The 24,323-nt window shown below is 44.3% G+C and overlaps 1 protein-coding gene across 1 annotated transcript in view; it reads left to right on the top strand.

The window, feature by feature from the left end:
- Positions 1–23,731, top strand: part of LOC104473060 (myosin heavy chain, skeletal muscle, adult) — a 31,874-nt gene extending 8,143 nt beyond the window's left edge. The window contains exons 15-41 of the mRNA XM_086762644.1: positions 892–965; positions 1,510–1,597; positions 3,710–3,827; positions 5,269–5,392; positions 6,251–6,387; positions 6,693–6,948; positions 8,847–9,089; positions 10,724–10,900; positions 11,548–11,693; positions 11,780–11,870; positions 12,654–13,043; positions 13,136–13,262; positions 13,945–14,063; positions 14,784–14,980; positions 15,478–15,661; positions 16,327–16,492; positions 17,294–17,418; positions 17,808–18,116; positions 18,203–18,406; positions 18,491–18,616; positions 19,788–19,958; positions 20,884–20,988; positions 21,080–21,175; positions 21,590–21,724; positions 22,611–22,654; positions 22,855–23,105; positions 23,637–23,731. Of these exons, the coding sequence (XP_086618770.1) occupies positions 892–965; positions 1,510–1,597; positions 3,710–3,827; positions 5,269–5,392; positions 6,251–6,387; positions 6,693–6,948; positions 8,847–9,089; positions 10,724–10,900; positions 11,548–11,693; positions 11,780–11,870; positions 12,654–13,043; positions 13,136–13,262; positions 13,945–14,063; positions 14,784–14,980; positions 15,478–15,661; positions 16,327–16,492; positions 17,294–17,418; positions 17,808–18,116; positions 18,203–18,406; positions 18,491–18,616; positions 19,788–19,958; positions 20,884–20,988; positions 21,080–21,175; positions 21,590–21,724; positions 22,611–22,654; positions 22,855–23,105; positions 23,637–23,731 (4,298 nt within the window). The remainder of the gene's footprint in view (positions 1–891; positions 966–1,509; positions 1,598–3,709; positions 3,828–5,268; positions 5,393–6,250; positions 6,388–6,692; positions 6,949–8,846; positions 9,090–10,723; positions 10,901–11,547; positions 11,694–11,779; positions 11,871–12,653; positions 13,044–13,135; positions 13,263–13,944; positions 14,064–14,783; positions 14,981–15,477; positions 15,662–16,326; positions 16,493–17,293; positions 17,419–17,807; positions 18,117–18,202; positions 18,407–18,490; positions 18,617–19,787; positions 19,959–20,883; positions 20,989–21,079; positions 21,176–21,589; positions 21,725–22,610; positions 22,655–22,854; positions 23,106–23,636) is intronic.
- Positions 23,732–24,323: the final 592 nt, after the last annotated feature.

Genomic DNA, 24,323 nt, shown 5'->3' with positions numbered 1-24,323 from the left:
ATGGCCACGCAGATTTCTACAAAAAAAAAAAAATCCTCAATATTCTTGTAGCCTGGATGCTAGGCAAAAAAAAAAGAGGCAGTATACAGTAGTAGTCAACTCAGCCATCAGACACACGGACAGTAGGGTTTGAGGCTCAGGTGAGTACTGCACGGGGACTTTCCTGCAGTTCAGTTTGGCTGACACAACAATGTGTCTGAGCAAGCTCCTAGGAAATACTGGGGACGAGTCAGCTGCAGTCCTTGTAGGTATCACCAATATAAGGAAGGCGAGAAGAAAAGGTTGTGGGGATAAAATTTTGGATAAGATGTGAAGTTTGGAGCACAAATACTCCATTTAAGTCTCAATTTGATTGGCTTCAACAGTGCAGCAAATATGAAAAGGCACTGAGCTGCTTGGACTTGTATTCCTAAGACTATAATTTGCTGCCTGACTTGGGGCTGCCATAACTCTGAATAGACCCCTGTTCTTTATGTGGAATATTGAATTAGGAGATTTTTCTAAAGAAGAAACAAACGTCCACTGCTGAGCCACATTCTTGTAGCCTTTTACCTAATTAAAAAGAAAATTTAAAATGAGCTTATGTCTACAAGTAAAAGCAATGTGACTAGTAGCACAAAGTACGCTGTTATGAAACTGATGTCAGGCCATAGCGTTTCATACCACCAAAGCCATATACATTATGACGCAACCTCAGTCATGCATCTGAGACAAAATACATCATACACTGATCAGAAACCAGCTAGCAGCAGTTCACTGAAGCTCTCATGGAGCAGTGGGTCAGTATTGAAAATCAAGTTAGTTACTTTATTGGCCCATGACCAAAGAAAGGAAGGTGATAAAAACATGCTGCTTACTCTAACCATTCCTCTCCTATATATTTCTTCCAAGGTGACAGTGGTGGTGGCAAGAAAGGTGCTAAGAAAAAGGGAGGTTCTTTCCAGACGGTGTCTGCTGTGTTCAGGGTATGTGAAATTCCTTTTAAATGAGTCATGCTTCCACAAAAGTGTTCTAAGGGCTGGTATATCTCTCCTATGAAGAAAGGCTGAGATAGTTGTTCAGCCTGGGGAAGAGAAGGCTCCAGGGACACCTCATCGAAGCCTTTCAATATATAAAGGGGGCTTATCAGAAAGACAGAGAAAGGCTCTTCATTAGGGCCTGTAGTGACAGGACAAGGGGCAATGGCTTTAAACTGAAAAATAATAGGTTTAGACTGGACATAAGGAAGACATGTTTTACCATGAGGGTGGTGAGACACTGGAACAAGTTGCCCAGAGAAGCTGTGGATGCCCCATCCTTGGAAGAGATCAAGATCAGGTTGGACGGGGCTTGGAGCAACCTGTTCTAGTGAAATAAATCCCTGCCCACAGCAGGGGTGTTGGACTCGATAATCTTCAGAGGCCCCTTCCAGCTCAAACCATTCTGTGATTCAATGACTCCTCGACATTTGAATAAAAATGCAAAAGCTTTGTAGCTCAAAGCTCAAAACCATGTTTTGTTCTATCACAGGAAAATCTAAACAAGTTGATGACTAATCTAAGAAGTACCCATCCCCACTTTGTGCGTTGCCTGATTCCTAATGAGACCAAGACACCTGGTAAGTCCATCATCATAATTTGAAGACAATTCCTTGCGGGAATTGTCCTGCTTAGCTTCCACACAACTTCTTCTAGAACAGCTCACTTTGCATGTCAAGTTCTGGTGGAAGTTTGCCTGTGGGACAGTGCCCAAGTAAAACCTCTTGTATTGTTCACGACGACTGTAAAATTTTGAGCATTACACTGTCCACAACACTTACCCATCTTTGCTTAACATGTGTACAGAGCTGAATATAAAGATGGGATTTATTACAGCTGATGAAATTGTTTGTTGTGGGTAGCAGCATTAGCAAATCGGTAACAAATGCCTAGTTCCAAGGACCACTGTGTCATTCAGAACTGTTTGGTTCAGCTCAAGAACGCTCAGCAATTTCTAAATATTCAGTGTTAGGATCTGATTCACTGTGCTGGAGGACTGTCAAAGAAATACATCGTTTGTAGAATTCCTTGTACAAGCCGCCGGGTGCTGCTAGTGCTTGGAAAGCATTTTGATATACAGTCACTTTTTTCCTTTATTTAATTAAACTCTTACATAGAGTTTAGTCTCCAAGAACAGTCAAGTTTGTGAGTATTTTCATGTGACCATTAAATTCAAGTACTTGGGGAGAGACTTGCCCGTGTGGGTTTTAGGAGTCTAATCATTACGAGGTCTGATACTGGCAGAATGATAAGTAGATACTGGTGGAACATAGTGGATGCAACAGGAGTACCAGGAAACAGGAGCTTGGCATCTGCTTAATCTGCTCAGGAAATAAGATCAATGTTTCTTACCTTTCATGTTTACTTCTCTCTGTGTAACCCTGAAGACCACAAGCAGGATTTAAGCAACACACATATGTAAGACACTCACATTTCAGCTATTCATCTAAACTTTTATATTCAGTGGAGAGAAGCTGGCATTTTAAGGTATGACTCATCTGTCCCCTTTTATACATCTATCTTAGGATAAGATGAATCACATGCTAGAAGAAACTTTTTCGCTCCACTGACTATAAATGAAGCCCAAATGGAAATGTCCGCACTTCATATCCTAAAGTGAAGAAAGAGGAATCCCACTGGGGTCTTGACAGTTGAGAGGGTGTAAGGGGGAAATTAAGGAGCCCTACTAAAATGCAGAAGCATCTTTGAATGAATGATTGTGCCAGATATGGCTGTCATTTTAATGTTCAGTTGGTTGTTTTGACAGAGGTGACTCAGAGCAAATCTTGACTTCTGCCTTTTAAGAAAAAGTAGCACTGTATGAGTGAAATAAAGGATAGTGAAGTGAAGGAAGAGAAACTGGACATTTTCTGGTTTTAGGCTGCTTATGCTTGATTTCTCTAATAATCCCTTTGGGTACATCTTTGTTGATTACACTGAAAAGATAAAGTTAAAGGTACGGACCATTCTGCATTAATTAATGTCTCTAGCAGCTGATGGAAATTTCTGCATGACAAAGTGATTCCAAGAGGGTTTTATTCTGTCAATTGCACTTTGTTTGTCATACTTGGGAATAAGACTTGGAAATACAGTTGATTATTATATCCAAGAGATATTTTAGGAGGAGAAAGATAACTCTTCCAATTTTAATCAACTGACCTCTACAGGCAGACAGAGCTTTAAGCAACCTGCTTCTCCGCTCCTGTGTGGTAATCTATCTAGCTATCAAATCTAATCAAGGTTGAGTATACTCAATACTTGTATCACAGATGCAAGGCAAAAATCTTACATAACATGAAGAGTTGATTGTCTAGATGGTACTACATTGTGCCACCTCTACCTACATCCAATGAGGATGCTGATGCTGTTGAAGATTTTTCAGCTGGTCTCCTAAAGCACTCTCCTGTCATTTTTTAGTAATGTGGCCTTATGTCTTTTGGTCATTGGTGATTCACAAGCACTGCCAGTTCTAGTATTGTTAGTAAAGCTCAGCTCACTGAAGAAGCTCTCTGCAACTTGTATGAATTGAAGGCAAGTTCTGTCTTCACTTCCTGCATCTTTAATCAAGAACTGGTCACATGTTACCAAAAAAAGAGAGGTCATTCTGGAATGCTAATAGATATGGAGATTCTTTGAAAGAAATGAGACTCATCATGGATGTTTTGTTGTTGTTTTGGTTTTTTTTTTTTAAGGTGAAATGGACCATTACTTGGTGATGCATCAGTTGCGGTGCAATGGGGTTCTAGAAGGCATCCGAATTTGCAGGAAGGGTTTTCCGAGTAGAATCCTTTACGCAGACTTTAAGCAACGGTAGGTCTTCAGTTATTACTTCCTGTTAAGATAAGGCCTCAGTAAACCCACCACTCAGGTGACAAGTCTGGTGACATCATGGGAGACACAATCTGACTAGATTAGTGGCATTTGAGGGAACCAAGTAATTAATACTGTCTTAGGTCACTCCAGTCTTTTCCCTCTTTGATCAGACCAGAGACTTCTTGATTCATCAGAACCAGTACAATTTCTAGACTGTAGTCAATTCCCAATAATTCAAAGAGATGCAAAACACTTGTAGTGCAATGAATTAGGGGGCATTATAGACTGCTCTTTGTAAGTCTCCCAGAGTGTAGATACAAACCCAATACTCACCAGTGCAGCCTCCTTACAGTGCACTGACCAAGCATTCAAAAATCCATGGCTTTCTGTGCTCTGTCAGCACTGGTCTGCATCCTGTGCCTTGTTTTCCTCATCTTTAAAATTGAGAAAATTAAACAGGTTCATGTGATCTCAGTTGCTACAAAGAGCTGAATCAGAACTGGCTGCTGCTATAATTAAATGCAACAGCAGCATCTTCCATGCTGAACTGGTGTGGAAAGGACCCAAGACTTCTCTGAAAATACTCTGCAACCTGATGTTTAATTCAGTAAGACATAAGCTGCTCTCAATTGTCAAATCATAATTTGATATGACAGATGAAGGAATCTGTCTGTAATGGCCAAGGTCCAGAATCAACAAGTGCTTTATAGTTCAAAGGAAATTTGCTGGCATTCAGGAGGAACTACAACAGAAGCATAAAACGGAATAAATTCACTGCACCATTATCACTCTCTAGATTTTAAATGTTCTCTTTCAAGGTAGGCTTGAGAATAAGTAATGCTCCAGTGTACAGTCACTTATCCTCACTGATCTATCTAAAGAAACCCCTCAGGAAGGATTAGGTGGTCCTGTCCATGACACAGAATTACCTTAATCATTAAGTTACCTTGCAAAATGCTAATACTGCTGTTAGCTTTTACAGAATAATGCCATGCCATTTTTAGTGCAAACTCAAGGATTCAGTAGTACAACTTGTAGACTCTGTGAGCAAGATCTGTATTCCCTTTGGAATATATCTGATTCATCTTCAACTTTAATTTGAGTAGTGTTTCTCTACTCAATGAAACAAGATGAGAAGAGGTTGATATGTTCTCACTATGTTCTTCCTAATTCCTGGACCCGCAGACACTCTTAAGTACGCTCATTAATTTTGTATGTAACAATATACTGTGTTGTTACACAGCCAACAGATTCCTGAAGAGTAGACATGCCCCCTTGTCATCACGTTCTGTTCAGCCAAAACTGTCTAGATTTCAGATGGCACATTCAGCCGCTTTCAGACAGCTGAGCTTCCAATCACATTATTTTATGATATATGATGGATTCTATTTTCCTCACCCTGTTTGCAACCAGTGTCTTGCAACCTGTCTTACCACAGGTACAAGATTCTTAACGCCTCAGCCATTCCAGAAGGCCAATTCATTGACAGCAAAAAGGCTTCAGAAAAGCTTCTTTCCTCCATTGATGTTGACCACAACCAATACAGATTTGGCCACACAAAGGTAAAGTCCTTGTGGAAGAGTGGGTATAATTAATATAAAAAATATTGTTCATTGAAAGTATGTCTTGCATATGAAATCAGCCTTCACAATGGTTAGAAATGAAGTACACCACTAGCAAGAAGGAGTACAGAAAAGTTGTCTGGTTCTGGGGGTATGTATGAGGCATAGCACTATCAGCTCTGGGAACCCCACACTACAAGAAAGACTTAGTGTGGCTGCAACTAGAACTAGTGCTGTCCCTTTCTCCTGCCAGTTGAACTCATTTATAAATATCAATGCATGTTAGAAAGGCTCAGACAAGTTTGGTCAGTCAGACTTTTCAGGGGATTTAGGCACACATACAAGTCTATCTTTTATATCCAAAGTAGCATTAGGTGGGACACTGGTTGTCTGATCAGCACAACCAAGGCAGTACTATCTCTGGACAAACCCCTAACTGCCTGCACTACTGAATAGACATCATGTATGCTCCTCAAGCCATCTCTAATTCAATTTACAGAGTAAATCTTGAGCCTGAACATCGAGACATAGAAAGGTAGAGTACAGCAAAGAGACAGAGTAGGATATAGCACTAATCTGACAGGTGTTTAATAACTACTGATGAGCTAGATCTTCCACAACCTACTCTGGAGCAAGCATCAAATAACACTGCAATAATGTTATTAGACAATACAAGGAGTGACCTGTATGAATCACGGGAACACTGAGGATATGAATGCTGACACAAATATTCTCGAGCTGTTAAACCTTTACTCTGCAGGCATTTTTCCAAAACTGCCTTGTACTACCCTGCATCAGCTGCCAACAGTTGTGTATCTGCCTAAGCCTCAAACCATTTGATCCTCTTTTATGTTCTAGGTATTCTTCAAGGCAGGTCTCCTGGGACTCCTAGAAGAGATGAGAGATGAGAAGCTTGTGAGTCTCATCACTCACACACAAGCTCTGTGCAGAGGGTACCTCATGAGATCTGAATTTAAAAAGATGAATGAAAGAAGGTAATATAAGAAAATACTGACAACAACTAAAAGATTCCCAGGCAACATGCCATATAAGTTTGTCTGGTTTGGAGTATTTCTCCCTCTTATATCCAGATGTAGTTATTTTTCATGCTAATGAACCAGCCATTCTGCAATCAAGGGCCTAGAAATGACTCTTTGATAAAAGCAAGGGAGGTGAGGAAAAAAAAGTCTCATGAAGAAGTTCCTTGAGAAAAGTGCTGAAGCTGTGTGGCCAATAATCAGAGTCTGTTTCCAACCCAAGTCTCACCAGCCTCATAAAGTGTGTTTTCTTGTGTTTCCAGAGAATCTATTTACATAATCCAGTACAATGTTCGGTCCTTCATGAATGTGAAGCACTGGCCCTGGATGAAGCTGTTCTTCAAGATCAAGCCCTTGCTGAAGAGTGCAGAATCTGAGAAGGAGATGGCCAACGTGAAGGAGGAGTTTGAGAAAACCAAGGAAGATCTTGCAAAGTCTGAGGCAAAGAGGAAGGAGCTGGAGGAGAAAATGGTGACCTTACTGCAGGAGAAAAATGACCTGCAGCTTCAGGTTCAATCTGTGAGTAATCTCCATTTTCAGATTCACCCCGCTTCCTTTTATTCTGCTGCTCTTTCCCTTCTCTTTTCCATTGTCCTTCATAAGCAGACATGCAACAGGGACAGATTCTCCACTGGTTTGTATCTGGTCTTGGCATTTACACCGAAGCAAAGTGAGTACAAAGCACATCTAAAACATTACCACCAGTATGGATACAGGAAATTCTGTCTGGGCTCCCATGTAAACCCACTTCACTATTAAGCAACCATCAGTGGAAGAATCAGATGTTCCACAGTGTGGAAAGCACAGTGTGCCTCCTAACAATGGTATCTGGTTCTGGATGAACTACAGGCTGTTTCAGCATCTGCTGAACACCATAATACAGAGCCAGGGCAGGAGTGCTTTTCTGTCAGAGACAGGACTGAAACTGTGGAACAGACTGATGCTCTTCTCTTGAATTCCGCTGAGCAGAGACTGAAATTGCACAAGAGAGGAATACTGTCAGGTTTTAAAAGGGAACAAGATACTACGTGGCCGAGGGCAGTCTGGTGCAAGTGGACCTGTCACTTTCCATGTACTTTTCATAGAATCATAGAACGGTTTGGGTTGGACCAATTGGGCTTTGCCAAGAGTCCTGTATTGTTTCAAGCACTGAGGCTGTAACTGCATGCTGAAGATCAGATTCGTTACCTGAATCCTTTTTCAGAACTTCCACTTAACCTCACCCAGTTTTCTGAGTTTCTTTGTACCCTGCTTGGTACTTAATGCTCTGTTCTCCAGAACCCACCTAGTTTACAAGCATTTGAAGTTTCACTTGAACCCCTTCATGGACTGTAAGCCAAAAAAACCAAGAAGCCCAGGTTTAACTAAGTTAACTAACTTCCAGGTTAGGATGCCTTTCAAAGCAGTCAGATTTCAGCTTTTAGAACATAAAAGAACTTCTAGGGTATATCACTGCCCTCAAGTGTGTTGTCTAACTCTTTCTTGACTCCCAGTTCCTCACTGTTTCAGTACTGGAGGAGTCCTTTCTGCGTTCTCACTAAGTCCCATTTTCCTGGGGGAATTTTGTCAACCCTGCTTGAAAGATTCCTCAAGCACCACCTTCTCCAAGTTTGTCCTCAGAATATGCACACTCACTAGCCATTATTTTCAGTGTGCCATGGGTTTCAGTCAGAATCTGAGAAAGAATTAAACATACCACCTTCTGTTACTGCAGTGATGGCTTTCAGCCATGACTCTTCTGGGGAGGCAACAGATACCTCTTCTGGTATTCTGCCTAGAATACATCACAGTAGCTCTAATTTAGACAAAATTTTATCTGTCAATCCTGTGTCTCCAAATGTTAGTTATAGTAAAAGTTGCTGGCTAAAGTTTAGGTCGAGCTTGACCCTATCTTGGCTGAGAGATTAGATAATGATGGAAGCAAGGTTAGCTTCTTGTGAATAAAGTTGGAGAAGTTGTTTGGGGAGAGACAGTCTGACCTGTATCATTAGAGCTGGAGGAGCTTATTAAAGATGGAATCATCCAACACTCTATGAAAGATGACTTTGAAATGTTATATGTTTCAGAAATCCACATCTAAGCTAATCCACATCCATGAAATTCAGCTTGCTACCCACCTATTTATCTCACTGATTCCTTGCAGGCTCCTTTTCACGACTGAACCCTGTGAATCTATTGACATGGTGTTGTAGTCAAACCATCTGACTAGCTGAAAGGAAGTGTCTCTACCATGGAATTATGGTCCACTTTCCTAACCATAACTGAGCAGGACAATTTCCTCGTCATCAAATTGTGACTTGCATAGGAAATTGTCCTGACTTGTGCAATACATTTCCTAGTGATGGCACTTGAAGAACATATGTTGCCTTTTGTCATTTTTATGATAAATATAACGTGCCTTCAATATGTTCTAACAGGAGAGTGAAAATCTAGCTGATGCTGAAGAGAGATGTGAAGGACTTATCAAAAGTAAAATCCAGCTGGAAGCTAAAATTAAAGAATTAAATGAAAGAATGGAGGATGAAGAGGAGACGAATGCTGAACTGACAGCAAAGAAGAGGAAACTTGAAGATGAGTGCTCCGAGCTGAAGAAAGACATCGATGATCTTGAACTGACTCTGGCCAAAGTGGAAAAGGAGAAGCATGCAACAGAAAATAAGGTGATAGAGGAATCAGGGAATTACTCTTCCCCAGACAGGTTTCCCAGACAGTTTTCAGTTTTGTGGAAAGTTGTGGTCTTTCCTAAGTGCTCTGAATAGAACTGATATGTGTCCAAGGCATAGGAGAGTATTGCCACTTAATCACTTGTGACAGAAATTTTTTTGCTAAAGTATAAATTCCTATATTTTCTGTGAGAGTTCAAAAACAGTTATGAGGTTGTTACGGTACCTGATAGAGAATTTCCCTATTTGGCTATTTGCAGGCATAAGGAACCGGTATATTTGTGTCTCTTGTGGATAATGGGGGACTAGTATGCTTGTGAATAGCTCGGCACAGAATGGCTATGCTTGTCCTTTCTCACATGCATTGAGGAGAACTGATTTTACAGATGTCAAATGTTTTCTTATAATTCTCTCATATTTAAGAAGCTCAGGTTTCAGCTAGGATGGACGCCCTTCTCTTCCATTGATTTGACGATACAATGAGAATTCTTCCTGACTTCTAAGGCTCAGACTCTCAGTGTAGCAAGGAGAGTCTATATCAGGTGGTCATGAACTCGTTTATCTCCCAGTAAAAGCACAGGTCTCTTCATGCACATCTCAACAACCAATATGAAGAGACAGAATTGAGACACGTATGTTAGAATTCAAAAGCCCACATCCGTGGTGACAGTGTTCAGTCCTGATGTGGAAACAATACTCGCAGAGATGCAGTTACAACCTTGATGTTCCCTTCACTGCCATCGCTGAGAACAATACTGGATCCTAAGTTTGCAATTACAGATATGTTGGACATTTCTATACTGCTGCTTAGAGGCAATCTAGCTGGTGCCGGGTGTTAGGATGAGAGTGTGTCTTACCAGATATCAGGGCCATATAGCTAAAGCACTTAGTGGAGTGGGCTTCCCTTATCCTTACTGTCTGTCCCATCCGAATGAGATGAGGGTCAGGCAGGTTAATGCACAGCACCCGGGGTGTTTGAGATAACACTGCTGGTGTGCGTGCTCCTCTCAAGTACAACGAATAAGTTTCCAACATAAAGGTAGCAGAGCTGGTATGTCTGGCAGCCCACTTAGCAGCTCCTGCCCTAAATTCATGATCGCCTATTCCAAGTGCATAAGGTTCTTTGTCGTGTTATCTTGTTCCTTTCACTTTTATGGAAAACTTAACATATCTTTGGCTATGCTTGGCACTTGATATCTTTTTTGAAGAACCTCACTTGCTGAGTACTTATAGCTGTTTGCCTAGCAAACATATCACTTGCAGGAAATAGATTTTTTTTTTTTTTTTTTTTTTTTTTGAGCAAGAGCAACTCAGACGCCTTTTCTAAATCCTAGTGAATAGGAGCTTGCAGAGGCAAGCAAAGATCTAGCACATGTTCTGCTACGGAATTCAGCAGGATAGAGCTGGGAGTCAAACACAACTAAAGCAAGAATTCCTTCATTGCAGGACCAGAGAGGTGTGACTGTCAGGCTTGACACTTGTTGCTACTCTCATCATGAACAATATAGATCTTCCGTGGAGAGCATTTTGACTACATCCACGCAAGATTTTGCAAGGGTGCACTCACTGTGCTCTCAGTCTGCCATTTGTCAAGGCCCCCCCTCACAGTATGGATGCTGGCTGTCTAACAGGTTAAGAATCTCACCGAGGAGATGGCCACTCTGGATGAAAATATTTCTAAACTCACTAAGGAGAAAAAGGCCCTCCAGGAAGCACACCAGCAGACACTGGATGACTTGCAAGTTGAGGAAGACAAAGTCAGCACACTCACCAAAACCAAGACCAAGCTGGAGCAGCAAGTGGATAACGTAAGAAAGTTTTTGGGTTGCGTAGGTGGATGCTCTGTCCGATTAGAAATCTGTAGCTGGAGTATAAGCAACACCTAAAACAGCCAAGCCAGCTCTAATAATTCCAGCTAACAAATTACTGCCAGTCGGCAGGGCGTTGTGGAATCCAATACACCTTTCATCTTTCCCTGCCTATTTAAACTGTGTTCATCACTGGGTATTTTCAGCATTTTGTGCCCTGTTTCAACCAATTAGCTGGAGCAGTGTATCTGTGGCAGTTGAGGTTTGCTGCAGAGTTATTGGTGGTCTCTTTACTGTGCAGTGTGGATATACTCCAGGCAATTATGAACACTGGGAATTTGTCTATATTTAGCAGTCTATATGCTAGGAACTGCAGCTGCTGGAATATTTTGATTTCTGTATTTTTAAAAAACTTGCATTTCAACTGTGCACACCCAAGCTGTGGACAGCTTAATATCTGAAACCAAATCATAATGGCAGCTCTGATCTTGCAGCAAGAGCATAGCACAGGTGGAGATGAGAACTATACACCAAATCTGATTGTTTTCTCTATTCACCAATTTCCAGCTCTAGTTAGATGTTCAAATCAAGAAAGTTATTTCCAAAGTATAATTTATGTGTTTCAAAGTATGTTTTATGTGTTTTAGCTTGAAGGATCTCTGGAACAAGAGAAGAAACTGCGAATGGACCTTGAGAGAGCAAAGAGAAAGCTGGAGGGAGATCTGAAAATGTCTCAGGATTCCATAATGGATCTGGAAAACGATAAACAGCAGATGGATGAGAGGCTTAAAAAGTATTGCACTGACTTTTTATGCTCTGAATTCTAAAATTCAGATTTTACCATAACCATATTGAATTTGCATTTTTGTTATTTAACAGAAAGGATTTTGAAATCAGCCAGTTGCAAAGTAAAATTGAAGATGAGCAGGCTCAAAGTTCTCAGCTGCAAAAGAAAATTAAGGAGCTTCAGGTAAAGTCTAAGAGTTATTGATATTTTTAGCAGCTGAGCACAAGTTCCTCAGAATTAATTGATATTTATTCTTAGACTGTTCTACAAAAATATTTTCCTACACATGAATGAAACAATGAACATGGACTCTGGGTGCTGTTCCCATCTCAGGGCACTTTACAGAAGCTCTAGCCTCTAATCATACATAATTATGTAAGAAATTTCTTAAGTAAACATTGTGGGAGGCTTTGAAAATGGATCAGATACTGAGTTATAACAGTAGTGAAGCCACTGAGAATCGCTTTTCTAAGAAAACAATATAATGTGACATAATCCATCATGATCAGGACAGAGATCACCTTTTAAATGCAGAGCCAGGAATTCAGTTCTCTTCAGTGCTATTACCCCATGGTTGCTAATCCCAAGGTTCCTCCCATCTTGTTTGCTGATGGAGAGAGGACACTGCTTTGTTTTGGCCTGATCTTTGGGAACTTTCTAAGGAACTTGTGTTCCTTTACATTTTCCAGTGACATATCCCCTATTTCTTCAGAAAAGTGCAATACGAGATCCTTCACAACAGAATAAATCCACTCTAAGCTATAATATAAAATAATATATCAGATTTTATATTCTCTATTCCAAAACTGAATATTGCATGTCCTAGGACACAGTTCAGTGAAATTTCTAGTGGTGCTTCACTCTCTACACTAATATAAATGGATGTGAATGTTTGTTCTTTATTCCTCAACGATAACTTGAAATCTGTCTATCAGAAGTCCTCATTTAACCAATTACTTTTCACAGGCTCGAATAGAGGAATTGGAGGAGGAAATTGAGGCTGAACGTGCCTCTCGGGCAAAAGCAGAGAAGCATCGGGCTGACCTCTCACGGGAGCTGGAGGAGATCAGTGAGCGCCTGGAAGAAGCAGGAGGAGCTACCACAGCTCAGATTGAGATGAACAAGAAGCGTGAGGCAGAATTTCAGAAGATGCGGCGTGACCTCGAAGAGGCCACGCTGCAGCACGAAGCCACGGCTGCTGCCCTGCGGAAGAAGCATGCGGACAGCACAGCTGAACTTGGGGAGCAGATTGACAACCTGCAACGAGTGAAGCAGAAGCTGGAGAAGGAGAAGAGTGAGCTGAAGATGGAGATTGATGACCTGGCCAGTAACATGGAGTCTGTCTCCAAAGCCAAGGTTGCTGCACAGGAAGAAACATTTCTCATCAACACCATTGTTTTTCTGAACAATTAGATAAGCTGAAGGATATGCTTTCTATCTCTTAACAGAGCAATCTGGAAAAGATGTGCCGAACTCTCGAAGACCAGTTCAGTGAAGTCAGAACCAAAGATGACGAACATATGCGACTAATTAATGATCTGAACACGCAGAAAACACGTCTACAGACTGAAAATGGTGTGTCCCTAGATGAAATGTAATTGTCCTGCGTCAAGTACTTAAATACGCTGTCTGGATGCACGTGTATTTTGTAATGTGACCTGAACAAAACTCAGACTGTAGAATTTCCTTCTGGTGGCAGTCGTAGAAACTCCACCCAAGGAAAAACAAAATCAAACGGAAGAAGCACTGTCAAACAAAATTAATGTGTCAGTTCATCCCCTTTCCTTTGATGCCAGCACAATATTTATTTTTGATAGCTTTTTCCTACTAATGGGAAAGAAATTTCTACTCTCCCTTCATTTTACCACATTATATCTTGTGATGTTAGCAGAGGCTGTTGTGATAGGACAAGGGGTAATGGTTTTAAAATAGAAAGAGGTAGATTCAGACTAGATATAAGGAAGAATTTTTTTTTTTACGCTGAGGGTGGTGAGGCACTGGCCCAGGTTGCCCAAAGAGGTGGTGGATGCCCCATCCCTGCAAACATCCAAGGCCAGGTTGGCCGGGGCTCTGAGCAACCTGATCCGGTTGGAGATGTCCCTGCTCCTGGCAGGGGGGCTGGACTGGATGGGCTTTAAAGGTCCCCAATTTGTTCTATGATTCCATGATTTCTTTCCATACAGCTAGGTCTTTTCATTTGTCTGTTTTATGTCTTGTGTCTCCATCTAAAAAAAAAAAAAAAACATTTTCTCATTAGGTGAACTTACTCGGCAACTGGAGGAGAAGGAGTCCTTGATTTCTCAGTTGACTCGAGGCAAACATGCTTTCACTCAGCAGACTGAAGAGCTGAAGAGGCAACTAGACGAAGAAAATAAGGTGACTTTTTTAATTTGGACCCACAAATTGTAAAATAAATCAATGAACTATAACAATAAGTGAGATTTCTCCTCAGAGAAAGGTGGCGACATTAGAACAGTGAAATTTTTGAACTTTGCCTTGGAGTACAACATACAGAAGAGACACTAGAAATGAAACAAGGAAGAGAGTTCAAGCCCTTTTTGTCACGCTTTCTGAAGTTCAAAATCATGAGAGAACTGAATGGAAATAGCTCTGTGTGCATATCTCACCACTATGGGAAATCCCTGAAGCAAAGAACACAGCAGCAGCCAAAAAAAGGAAAGTGAGCAGGAGTGCAGGTGTACCCAGCGTTAGACATGACAACGCAGTTTAAAGTTTCTTCCACCTTCAGATAAACACCAAAATATATCTGAAGAGCTTATGTGGAAACTTCTTGAGAGATAATTCCCACCTTGTCTACTGCTGGATTTTCTGTCTTTGCCTGAAGTGCTTGGTGTAGATGTGTTTGGCAGGCAGTATCCCAGACAAGATGGACAAGTGCCTGATCCCGTTTAAGTCTGAAACATGGAGTCCCTAATGTTATTCGTGTTGCTCCTTCTGTTACTCTAGCAACTGTTGCACACAGGCAGTGAGATGTGGAGTTTTTCTCAAAATGCAGTAAAAAAAACCCAAAAAACAAAAACCAACCAGTCACCAATTGTTAATGTTGTGACAATTTGTATAATTTTAACTACACAGGCCAAGAACGCCCTGGCCCACGCCTTGCAGTCTGCTCGCCACGACTGTGACTTGCTCCGGGAACAGTATGAGGAGGAGCAGGAAGCCAAGGGGGAGCTGCAGCGTGCCCTGTCCAAGGCCAACAGTGAAGTGGCCCAGTGGAGAACCAAATACGAGACGGATGCCATTCAGCGCACGGAGGAGCTGGAGGAGGCCAAGTAAGTAGAGGGATGGTCTCAAGCAAGTAGAAGGATATTTAAGTATAAATGTGAGAAGGAACTGGAGAAAACCAGAATATGCTTGTAGTGGGAACATGCAGAGCAGTGTGCTTTGTGATGCATTAGGAGTGAAAAGGGGAGTGAGTAGAGGCTTGGAGGAGGAGGAGTAGAGTCTTGGGAGTGTCTACAGAAAGGATAATTCCAGTGCATTAACTATGGAGTTAATCACAGTAGCTGAAAAATCACATTCTTCACACTGCCAGTATTGAAAGTGTGTTTCTGGTTCCTCTCCACGTTGGCATAATCTATCCCAGCCTGTGCACCACTCCAGCATCCTGTGTCATCCAAGGCTCCTATCCAATGCTCTCTGTTCACACCACCACAGCTTTCTATGTTACTCTGTCCTCCCATCTCTCCTGTACCAAGCTCCCTTCCTGCCCGTTTCCTGAGAATGTCAGAACTTTCCTTCTCTCAGTGCTGCTTGTCTCTTCCTGCAGAAAGAAGCTTGCTCAGCGCCTGCAGGACTCGGAGGAGCAGATTGAGGCTGTCAACTCAAAGTGTGCTTCACTGGAGAAGACAAAGCAGAGGCTGCAGGGGGAAGTGGATGACCTCATGATTGACATGGAGAGGTCGAACGCAGCTTGTGCAGCATTTGATAAAAAGCAGAAGACTTTTGACAAGGTTTATTCAAAGAGCCTGACAGATCTGAACTTCATTAGACATTTGATAGGCCAGGCTAAATTCTGAAATTATGAAAGTTCTGCGCTCACAGTAAGATAAATTACACTTTATACAAAGCAAAGCTATGGTAAAGAGCACACAACAGGACACATGGTAACGATAACCTCACAGTGTGAGTAACCCCAGATGACCACAGCAAACAAGAAAGTAGCTTTCTGATAATTTTAAAAAGCATGAAGCATTCATAAGGGAGATTGGGAGGATCCACAGCTATTGATCAGGCAGACTGAGCAAGTATTCACACACAAGCGAACCAGCCATGGCTTTTGCGTGGTGCTAGTCTGCCAGCCTTTTATTTGGGTTAGGCAGAGACTGAGACTCCTTTACAGTTCCAGCCTTCACTGCCTTTAACAACATCTAAAAGAATCAACACTGTTTGCCCCGGTGATGTTGCCTGAGAGCTTGGGGTATGTACTAGCGTTGGATTCCACCAAAACAGCCAGAGTATGTATCACAGTGAATTGATTGTCACAGGCAGAGAACAGTCCAAAGCAAAAGATTGTAAGACAGGCCCTGCCTCTTGGGTTCTTGTCCTGTAAAAGTGCAGAGATAGGAGTGTTGCAGAATGGGTCATTCTTATGCTCTGATAGCTCCTGTCACTCCAGGTCCTGGCTGAATGGAAGCAGAAGTACCAGGAGAGTCAGGCTGAGCTGGAAGCCGCCCAGAAGGAGTCTCGCACTCTTAGCACTGAGATCTTCCGGATGAAGAATGCCTATGAAGAAATGTTTGACCAGGCTGAGACTATCAGACGGGAGAATAAGAACCTCCAGCGTAAGTTCAGATCTCTATCAGCTCCACCGTGATCCGCCATCAGCTCCATGAGGATCCACCATGAATCCTAAGATGCTTCTGTGACTCTGGGCTACCAGAGCTCTGCTTCTTTCCAGGGTTTTGTTCCTTATGGTTTTCCCACAAAGCTCAGCTTAGGCAACTTTCTTTCCTGTTCAGCTGATCACAAAGTTACCTGTAAGCACAGGCCTTTAGCTCATTACAGCATCTACTTACCCATGGTATTCTCCCTCCTTCACACCATCATAATCCAAATTAACTGAATGGACAGAAATTATGATGAAACAGATACTCTTTATTTTCAGATTACTTCAGTCACTGCTATTAGAAAATAACTGGAGGGCTGTTGTGTATCTCCTCGTTATTGGAAGACCATGCAGTTGTGGCAGAACGGATTGTCATTCGATAAGCCAACTAACTGTATAAAGGAAGCACAACCCAGTTCCTTTTTGAGAGCTGGATGATCCCTGGGGAGCATCTGAGAATAGAGAGAGCAATCAAATAAGACTGTCTCTGGAGATGTAATTTCACTATCCAGAGGAAGCTGACATTATTCTCTGAGCTCACTCCAGTTGGTCCCTCTTATTTCCAAATTACACACTGAACTGGAAATAGGTAATCAGAAATGAAGATTGCACATGAGACAAGACCTATTATTTCTCCTCACTGCTGCATCACATTACATCATTATCTCTTCCATCACTCCCATTGCCAAATAGCAATTGCAGGTGCCATTGGCAACATTATCTAAGATGAGTTGAGTGTGTATTTTCTGTGTTGCAGAGGAAATTTCTGACCTGACTGAACAAATTGCTGAATCTGGAAAAGCTAATCATGGACTGGAGAAAGCAAAGAAGCAAATTGAGCAAGAAAAGTGTGACCTTCAAGCAGCATTAGAAGAAGCAGAGGCAAGTGTCATCAACAGCGGGACTTCCTTTTAGAGAGATCATGAATGGAGAAAATTTGGAGATTATATACTCCTGTTTATCCTGATACTGTCACAAAGGTGCAGTATGAGAGCACAAGCAGAATTTGCTCTTCTAAAAGGCTAAAGAAAGGTCATCTGTATTTCAAATCTCTGACAATTTTTGTTTTCTAGTCAAATTAATCAAGGATGTTTTGAGGGCATGTCTAATCCATGCTTAAAAATCTTCTCTACATCACCTCCTGTTCAAAGAAAGGTATAAAGCAGGGCAAATCTGTCTGCATTGCTGGCTGCAAAGTGTCAAAATTCTCATGGGCTTTTCCCAATAAACAGACACAACAGAGACAAATGATATTATTTCAACCCTGCCAGGGCTCTTTAGAACACGAAGAGGGAAAAATCTTACGTGTTCAGCTGGAGCTGAACCAGGTGAAGTCAGATGTTGACAGAAGGAGTGCAGAGAAAGATGAGGAAATTCAACAGCTGAAGAGGAATCACCAGAGGGTACTAGAGTCCATGCAGACCACGCTGGATGCTGAGATCAGAAGCAGAAATGATGCTTTGAGGCTGAAAAAGAAGATGGAGGGAGACCTGAATGACATGGAAATACAGCTGAGCCATGCCAACTGTCAGGTAGCAGAGACCCAGAAGCACCTCAAAGCCGTGCAAGGGCAACTGAAGGTAGGGACCACAAAGGCTACTGTTCTACAGGTCTTTGCAACTCACTCTGCTTGGCTCTGAGTCTCATGGTGCTTCCACCCTCAAAGGATTCCCAGCTCCATTTGGATGACGCTTTGAGAGAGAACGATGACCTGAAAGAGCAGCTTGCTATGTTAGAGCGTAGGAACAATCTGATGTCAACAGAAATGGAGGAGATGCGAGCTGCTATGGAGCAGACAGAGCGAGCCCGGAAAGTTTCTGAGCAGGAGCTGACAGATGCCAGTGAGCGAGTGCAGCTTCTCCGCTCGCAGGTATTTGGTATCTTCTTTACAACAGGTACGTGGGAGGGGCATGAAACGGAGCGGGAATGAGCTATCTTTGGACTGTCCCAACAGAACACAAGCCTCCTCAACACCAAGAGGAGACTGGAAGTGGACATTACTCATTTACAGAATGAAGTTGAAGACAGCATTCAGGAAGCCAGAAATGCAGAGGAGAAAGCAAAGAAAGCAATCACAGATGTGAGTCCTCTTGCTTGCCTCTCTTCTAGTTTATATGACCACAGTCACTTTTACACTTTAGAAAGGCAGCAGTCAGGTCGAGGAGAATCAATTCTTCAACATGTGAACAGAAAATATCTGTGACGCACAATCCCTCCCACGTGGCCTCACACAGCCTGTGCCCCACCGCTTGGCACAGAAGGCCCCTTCAGTCTATGTCCTCTACTCAGGTTCTGCTAGCAGTCTGTATTGGAGAGGCATCCTATCTCCCCTTCCCCATACCCACGTTCACTTTTGCTTCCAGCATAAATGTAATAGACAGGATAGAACAGATGGTGGCAAAATTGCAATAGGAAAAGAGGAGTCTGAACCAAGTCCTGTTCAGACCCAGCACAGAAAAGCAGAAATTAAGACTAAAATCATACATGTTTCTATATAAATGCCAAACACTTAAAAAAAAATAAAATAAAAAAGAGAGAGAGCATAGAAATGTTTCATTTAAACAAGGCTACAGTTCCACAGCATCAGAAGAAACAAATTGTAGGACTATCTAGGAAAGGTATACAAAAATTAAACAGAAAAACATTACACTATGGCATCAAGTTGAATGGGGCACCTCGGCCTGAAGCGCTGTGCCCAGTTGTGGTTGCCCGCCAGCGGCAGTGCCGCAGGCTCCCCTCTGCCCTGTCACATTGGTGACAGCTATCCATCCTGGGTTCTGAAGATCTCAGCAGGCACAAGTTTTTCACTGTAGTTTGAGGTACTGGGGGTCATTTCATTGGCAAAAAAACTGCTTAGGAGTCTGACTCTTCAGCAGATTTAGGCACCAAATGGCCAGATAGTCAAAATCTTTTGGGAGCCCAGAAAGGCAGAGTGCTAGCTGGTGATAATTCAAGATGCCCCTAATTTCCATTGACTCTTAAAAAGTGAAACTTTGGTACTGAATTGTTTGCATACCTTAATTATTTTTTCTTGTCATCAACCCTGCCCGTTCTCCAAGGCAGAGTAATTTTAGAAATACAGATGTTGAGAAACAGTGATCCTCTTTATACGATAGACCTTTAGCACACCCACGGACACTGGGAACGTGGAGAGCCATGCACCAATGTGAAGCTGGGCATTGCTCCCACAGAGAGCACAGAGCACAGGGACGGGGAGGCGTATTCATAACATAACTGTGCACTAAAACTAGGCAGCCATGATGGCAGAGGAGCTGAAGAAGGAGCAGGACACCAGCGCCCACCTGGAGAGGATGAGGAAGAACCTGGACCAGACGGTGAAGGACCTACAGCTCCGTCTGGATGAAGCCGAGCAGCTGGCACTGAAGGGTGGAAAGAAGCAACTCCAGAAACTAGAGGCGAGGGTACGGTGAAACTACTAGGTAGGCTCAGGTCAAGTTCCTGAGCGAGAGCTCTTGGGAAGGTTACAACAGGGACAACCCCAGGTATCTCCAGCACGTTTGAGAGTTACACTGAGTAGTCGAAGGTTGCACTGTGTGTGAGGAACTAGAGAACGACCTCATAAAAACTGAGTGGGCAAAAATGGTGGCAGATTAACATCAGGATAGATATATACAGTAACTTATCTAGGGAAAAATAATCTCAAACCTACCAGACAAGCGGGAGGGGAGCAGACAGCGGCCAGGTGTCCATGCTGTCCCTAAACAGTATGTGCTGCTGCCATTCCCAGAGGCAGAGCATTGGGCGAGATGGACTGTTTGCCTGACCCACCTATTGCGCTCTTCAGCTGTTCCTGTTCCAAAACACAGCACAGCTGACGGGGAATGAGGTGCTCTTGGCTTGGAAAGGAAATAGCCACACAGAAATAAAAGCACTGGTGTCCAGGTTTGACTTATATGGACCGCAGAAGGGGCATGGAGCTATGGGAGGTTTTTAAGGATTATCCATGAGGACAAGCCGGACTCGAAGATTACAAATTAAACAGATTTTCCCCATTTACCTGGTGAACACTGGCAGAACCCTCCCTTCTCTCTTTCAGTTTCCTCTTCTTTGCCAGATTTAAGCCTAATTTTGGTTATAAATGCCCCAGATATGCACCGCTAAGTTCCTTCTATAAATAACTATGGGTTCACACATTATGTCACTACTAATACAGCACGGTGAGCCGTTTCTAGCTGGTCTAGCCCCAAGAAGCAGCTGCAGGAAGCGGCCCTGCACTGCCACTTTCTCTGCAGCGCTGGTCTGCAGAACCTTGGTTCCCAGGACCCTACGGTAGGATCAGCAGCCATCCTGTCAGCTCGCTGTCTTCACAATGGTTCTGTGTTTCAGATTAATGAGTTAGAAAACGAGCTTGATGCTGAGCAGAAACGAGGAATAGAGTCCCTGAAAGGCGCTCGCAAGTATGAACGAAGGCTGAAGGAGCTCACTTACCAGGTATTTCAAACCCTTTGCCCTCTTACGGATCTTCCTAAGCGCATCACCTCAGTCCATCTTCCAAGGCTGACTTGATTTTTGCTTCCTACAGTCTGAAGAAGATAAGAAAAATATTCTCCGTCTCCAGGATCTGGTGGACAAGCTGCAGTTAAAAGTGAAAGCATACAAGAAACAGGCTGAGGAAGCTGTGAGTGCAGGACTCATTTTAAATCTTCGTAGGCCCTGGGTGGAGGTTTCCAAAAGGTCTGGGCTCCCAAGTTCGTTAAAATAATTGATTACTCAGTTTGATAGGGCAGCTATGGCCACTGCTTTTGAATATTCCTTACATCGTAAAGACTTACAGCTCACAACACAGCAGGTATAGCTGGAATTATGCTGGAGTTGTTGCGTTTCTGGAGCTGAAACTGAGCAGGACTAATTGTTCTGTCCCCAGCCAAGTGCTCGTGTTGCTGACAGTACTAGATCAGAAGGCAGGGATGTGGCCACGAGGCTGACTGTAGTAGGTGATGTCCCTGTGCCACAGCCATGGGGTGTTCAGTTAACGGTGACAGGGCAATGTGGGTTCGTGTCCGTGTCACTGATGGCACTGCATGCCTTCCAGGAAGAACAGGCAAACGCTAATCTCTCCCGATGCCGCAAGACCCAGCATGAGCTGGAAGAAGCTGAAGAGCGAGCTGATATTGCTGAATGTCAGGTCAACAAGTTGCGAGCCAAAAGCCGTGATACTGGAGGACAGGTGAGTTGGAGGGCTGCGGGAAGGACCCCTCCTGTGCAGCAACTGCCACAACGATCTGTGTCCACACACCTGGCAGACACAGCTGTATCCCTCCCATGCTTGCACTGGAGCACCCTCATAAAGAAAGGCCAGAAGTTTGCACTTACTCAAAACCAGGGGGTTTTGAACATCTTAAAAAGATGTTCAAAAAGTGACAAAAAGATGTTCTAAAAGTGCCTCCCACAAGACAGCCCAGATACAATCTACTCTAAGAATCCAGATCTTTCAGCAGAGTTGGGAGATATTTGTTCTTTGCTAGTAATATGGCAGAAGATTTGCAATAGCCACCGACCTGAAGCAACCCCACAAAGAATTTGATTGCTCCAATAACCTCTACATTATCTCCCTCTTTTTTTTTTTTTTTTTTTTTTATATTTAGAAATCAGAGGAGTGAGGTCCCTGACCAGAGCTGCAGCAGGCTCCCTTACAATATAGATGTCTGTGCATCCAACAGATATACTCATTACTTGCTCCAAGTAACTAAGTGTGCATGCAGCTGATCTTTGACCTGCTCCTGCTTAGCCAACCCTAAGTAGAAGCCGTGAGAAATAAAAATAAATCTGGCTGACGCACTGGTGACTGGAAGGACCATCAATTTCTTATGAAAGAGACAGTGAGCGTCTGGGTGGATGCAGCAGGTACAGCAGCGATTCCCAAAGTCCAGGTTATGCCCTACGCAGGGAAAAGGCTTCCCAGGGCGACGGGAACACGCCTCAATTGTTCTCCCCGGTTTCAACTTTAATGCTTGAGAGAAGCGAACAGCTATAAATGGGAAAAATACAGAAAAAGCTCTGTAAAGTTCCAACCTATCTGTGACATGAGCTGCTCCCTTCTTCTGCCTTCGCAGGCCACAGCAAAGCCCCGTGGGGACGGGGAGAGCATCTCCTCCAGGTAGCGCACGTGTCGGGAGGCTCTGCCACGCTTGTGAGGAATGGGTTCGGGTCTGCACCTTGCGAGTCCGTGTGTGTGCGCGCTGTGGCTTGTGGGAGGGAAGGTGGGGAGAATCTGTCCCATGCGGGAGTGGGAGGGGTGCGGAAACGTCCCACGCAGTGGAGGGGGAGTGATGGCGCGGGGGTATCCGCGCCGTGCAGTGGAGCTGTGGAGGAGCTCTGCCCACGTTGGGAGGGGCTGACCACGCTGGACCCTCCAGGCCTCCGCGCAGCACCCGCCGCCCACCCAGCCCTGGAGCCGCCCCGACCCCCTTCCCCGCGTGCCCACAGGGGGACGGGTCGCGGGGAGTGGGGGCTCCTGGGGCGGGCCGGCCCCCGCAGGAGCTGTGCCTGTGCCCCGGCGCGCCGGCAGGGGGCGCTGTCGTGGCGCTGCGGGGAGGGAGACGAGGCCGGTGGGGGGCGGTGGCGACCCGGAGCGGCCCCGGCTGGGCTGAGCCTGGGTGTTCGGGGCCGCCCGGCCGGGGCTAGCGGCGTCCTCCCGGAGCGCGGCCAGGGCCGATCCCTCCACCCGTCCCAGGAGCCGGCCGGGCTGCCCCGCCCTCTGTCAGCTCCAGGCTTCGCCCCTCTGAAGCGGCGGGGTTGGGGCTCTCGCCTCCAAGCGCCGCGCCGAGTCCCTGCGCTCCGAGCAGGGGCCCTGTGCTGCGGGAAGGGGGTGCTCCGGCCGCGTTGCCCTGCGCAGGTCTTTGCTGAGCTGCTCGTCGTTGTCCGAGTTAAAAAAAAAAAAAAAAAAAAAAAAAAAGAGCCATTTCTGAAAACTGGAAATGTTCTGGAGCACATTAACAGCTTCAGAGTTTTCGTTGTAAAACGTCTGGCTGTAGGAGCGGGACTTTGCCGAGCGGTCGTGTTCAGCCGTGCAGTTGGGCCAAGTGACAGCTGGTGGCTCTGGCCGTTCCCCGGGGTCTCAGTTTTGTCTTCAGGCACAGGTGTCATCACCAGGCATCAGCCGGACACCCCGGTCCGGGCTCTGGCCTCCCCCCTTTACGTTCAGTACTCTGTGCCCTCTGTTCACATCCCTTGATGTCCCCTCCTCCCATGCCATTCCTCTCCCCTCCCGTGCATTTGTCCATGGCAGTTGTTCTCATACGTTCTGTTCCCTTCGGGTTTCTGTCATCCTTCCCCTGTGTGTTATACCCTGTCATCACTGCTGGCTGTAACCCACATGCCTCCTAACTGGTCATCCTCCCGTTGGCATTGAGCATCCTTTGTGCCAGCCACAGCTCTCCGATGTTTTCTCTGCTAACACCCCATCAGACGGTGATTGGACACCACTGCCTGTCAAGCTGACCAAAATCACCCTGTTGTTTCTTTTCCCCCGCTCCGTGGCTACGTGCCATCGTTGGTTCTAGCTTGCATGTTCTTCAGCACGGCATTTTCTGTTGTCAGAGATGGACGTGGACAGCCCGGTCACAAACAAGGCTGACTGTGACTTGAACGGTCATCGTGTCCGCCCCTCCCAAACTGGCAGGTCCTGCCCATGCTCTCACATGACATGATGCGGTTTTCATTGCACAGCTGTGCACACTGGGACCACGTCTGCCCCAGCCAACAAACAGTGCTGTGATAAGCACAATCCTAGCAGACACATCAGTAGATTAGCAGGGTTTATCCTT

This window comes from Chlamydotis macqueenii, chromosome 18 (genome assembly GCF_036417535.1).
Source record: "Chlamydotis macqueenii isolate bChlMac1 chromosome 18, bChlMac1.mat, whole genome shotgun sequence".
Taxonomy (NCBI): Eukaryota; Metazoa; Chordata; class Aves; order Otidiformes; family Otididae; genus Chlamydotis; species Chlamydotis macqueenii.
This window is presented reverse-complemented; position numbering and strand designations above follow the sequence as displayed.